General features: G+C 39.3%; 1 protein-coding gene across 1 annotated transcript; it reads left to right on the forward strand.

The window, feature by feature from the left end:
• Window positions 1-791: 791 nt before the first annotated feature.
• Window positions 792-1,856, forward strand: rxfp3.3a3 (relaxin family peptide receptor 3.3a3; the record flags this gene model as incomplete). The annotated part of the gene is made up of 1 exon (XM_079826161.1): window positions 792-1,856. One exon carries the CDS (start codon window positions 792-794, stop codon window positions 1,854-1,856), a length of 1,065 nt encoding a protein of 354 aa, XP_079682287.1.
• Window positions 1,857-2,920: the final 1,064 nt, after the last annotated feature.

The raw sequence follows: 2,920 nt of genomic DNA on the forward strand, positions 1-2,920 counted from the left end.
AATAATAGGCCTCAGGCTGAGGTATAAATGTGCTGCCATTCTGGATAATGGAAGAATAGGACGCAGGAGAAAAACGTTTTACCAATAAAAACAGCAGCACGACATTGGTCAATAAAGGTAGATTAAATGCATAAAAATATTTGTTCTATTTAACATTTATATATTTGAAGTTTGAGTACTCTGATTTTGCATTTGACTGATTTTATTCATTTTGAGGAGTACAGAATCTTTATTGTGCAAGTGAGATGAGTAAATGCTCACATTTAGTCTAGAACTACAATAACCATCATGTTTACACACAATGCCTTTCCACTTATTTTTCACAACATGGGGCAGGAGAGCTGTCAGTCAAATAAATGTGAAAAAGTAACTTGCGTTACTTTTTTGAAAAAGTAACTCAGATATTTTGTTGTAAATTTGAAAAGTAATGCGTTACTTTACTAGTTACTTGAAAAAGTAATATTATTACGTAACTCAAGTTACTTGTAATGCGTTTCCCCCAACACTGTCCGTGACTCCTGTTCATTCTGACAACAAAGGACTTTCTTGAATGCAACAAGATCGCAATCACGACTTCTGAAGTGGGAATTAACCCATTTCCGATAGCACGTGAAGGCAGCAGCACCTGCACTTGCCCGTTTTTGCACGTAAAACAAGTGCACGTGTGACGTGTACCTCTGGATATATAGAAGCGCAAGGGCTGGAGGGGAAACCGCTGAGAGAACCTCTTCAACACAACTGATCACTGGCTGAGCGCAGCACGCGCGCAGGTCGCAGATAGATGCTTAACTATGGGTGACACTTTCAACAGCAGCGGGGTGTTTAACAGAACCCCTCAGGGTCATGTCATATTTGGAAATCTGGAGGACATAGACGTTACCGCGGACAGGAGTTCTGTCTTGAGGATCATGATCTCCGTGGTGTATATTTTCGTGTGCGCAATTGGCTTAGTTGGGAATTCGCTCGTCCTGCTCATCATGAGAGTGAAACACTGCAAACAGAGCACCACCATTAATGTGTTCATCATTAATTTAGCGGTTACAGACATTCAGTTCGTTCTGACATTGCCGTTTTGGGCGGTGGATACCGCTCTGGACTTCAGCTGGCCGTTTGGAGACGCCATGTGCAAGATCATACTGTCCGTCACTGTGATGAACATGTACGCCAGCGTCTTCTTCCTCACTGCCATGGGCATCACTCGATACTACTCCGTGGCTTCAGCCACCAAGAACAGGGTCCGTCCAGCGGCATCACGCTCTGTCAAATGGGTTTGCGCGTTTTTGTGGGTCGTTGCTATAGTCGCCACCGCGCCAACATCCATTTTCTCCACTGTGACAAACGTGGCTGGAGAGAAGCTCTGCTTGCTAAAGTTTCCTTCCGGACACTACTGGTTGGCCTTTTATCATTTGCAAAAAATCCTGGTTGCTTTTATTCTGCCCATGTTGATCCTTTCCGTGTCCTATTTGCTGCTTCTGCGATTTGTGAGAAAGCGAAATCTGAATAACGTTCATTCAAAGCGCAGGATTCACGTCACCAAATCAATCACAGTTGTGGTTCTTTCATTCTTTCTTTGCTGGATGCCGAACCACGCAATTACATTTTGGGGTGTGCTGGTCAAGTTGAACGTTATTCACTGGGATGAGGCTTATTATATTGCCCACACTTATGTATTCTCCGTCACTGTTTGCTTAGTTCATACTAATAGTTGCTTAAATCCTTTTATATATTGTCTTACGAGAAGGACATTCAGACAGAAACTAAAAAATTGTTTGTCAAATATTGCCCCTTGGTTATTAAAGAGGTCTTTGCAGAAGGCATGCGTAAACCGAGATGCGGCACAAACGCACGGATATTAAAATTGCAATCATGTTTAAATTAGCTCTGTTTTTTTGACAAATGATAGCTAAATCATTCTTTTAAAAAGATGCAATATGAATCTATTATTGCCAATAAGTTTAGTTGAATATAATAATTATTGTTGGGTGCTGGACCCCACTGAATGTATTGCTAGTAATTTATTGTTATTTTGTACATCTATAATTTAAACAGTCATCTTTTGTTAAAGGGGCTATATGCAACTTTTTCCCCAAAATAAACGTAACAATAGCCTTTTTATTTTACCATTTATGACTCAAACATCTCCTGATGAGCATACTGACACCTTGTCCGCTCACAGTGGGTGCACCTATAAGCCTGTATCCTATTTTTCCTATTTTCTGGCGGGTCGTCTTTTCCCGCGCTGTCTGCGGATGTGACGTCACCACCGCTGCGAGAGCGAGCAGAAAATGAGAGCAGTTCTGTTTTTTGGCCACAGGTGTCAGTTGCGAGTTTAAATTTCAGAAAAACGCATATAGCCCCTTTAAACTGAGAAGTTCAAAAATGCATGCATGTTTGAAAATGATTATTAAAACAACAACAGCAGTCTGTCTTTACAAACACTAAATCATATGAATTGTTAAACAGAAGCATATTCCCAGTTGTGATCACGTTATGAATAAATCATATCATGTAAACAGTACACTTCTGACCATACATAAATTGTAGCAACATAATCTATTTCGCTCATTTTGGGTAATCTATTCTGACTACTTTTTGATTACTTTTGCCCTAACTTGTTTATCACTTAAATTTGAATGGGATTATTGTTTACCATGTATATGAAAGAACATATTTAAGAAGAAATGTTCAGTTCTTTGTTATCAACAACATGAAATGCCAGGGTTAATGAAAAAACTGCTGAATGATGAATTAAATATTAAAAATGTCAAAAAATATAAAAAGAAAACGATTGAGCACTAAAATTATGAATATTTGATTTGATTACCTGCATGTCAATGTGACCATGATCTGACATCAGAGAACTGTGAACATACAAATGTGTTGTGGACAGCTATTCAAATGCATATGCAATGCATGGGTT

The sequence above is a fragment of the Gobio gobio genome, assembly GCF_949357685.1.
Source record: "Gobio gobio genome assembly, chromosome: 9".
Classification (NCBI taxonomy): domain Eukaryota; kingdom Metazoa; phylum Chordata; class Actinopteri; order Cypriniformes; family Gobionidae; genus Gobio; species Gobio gobio.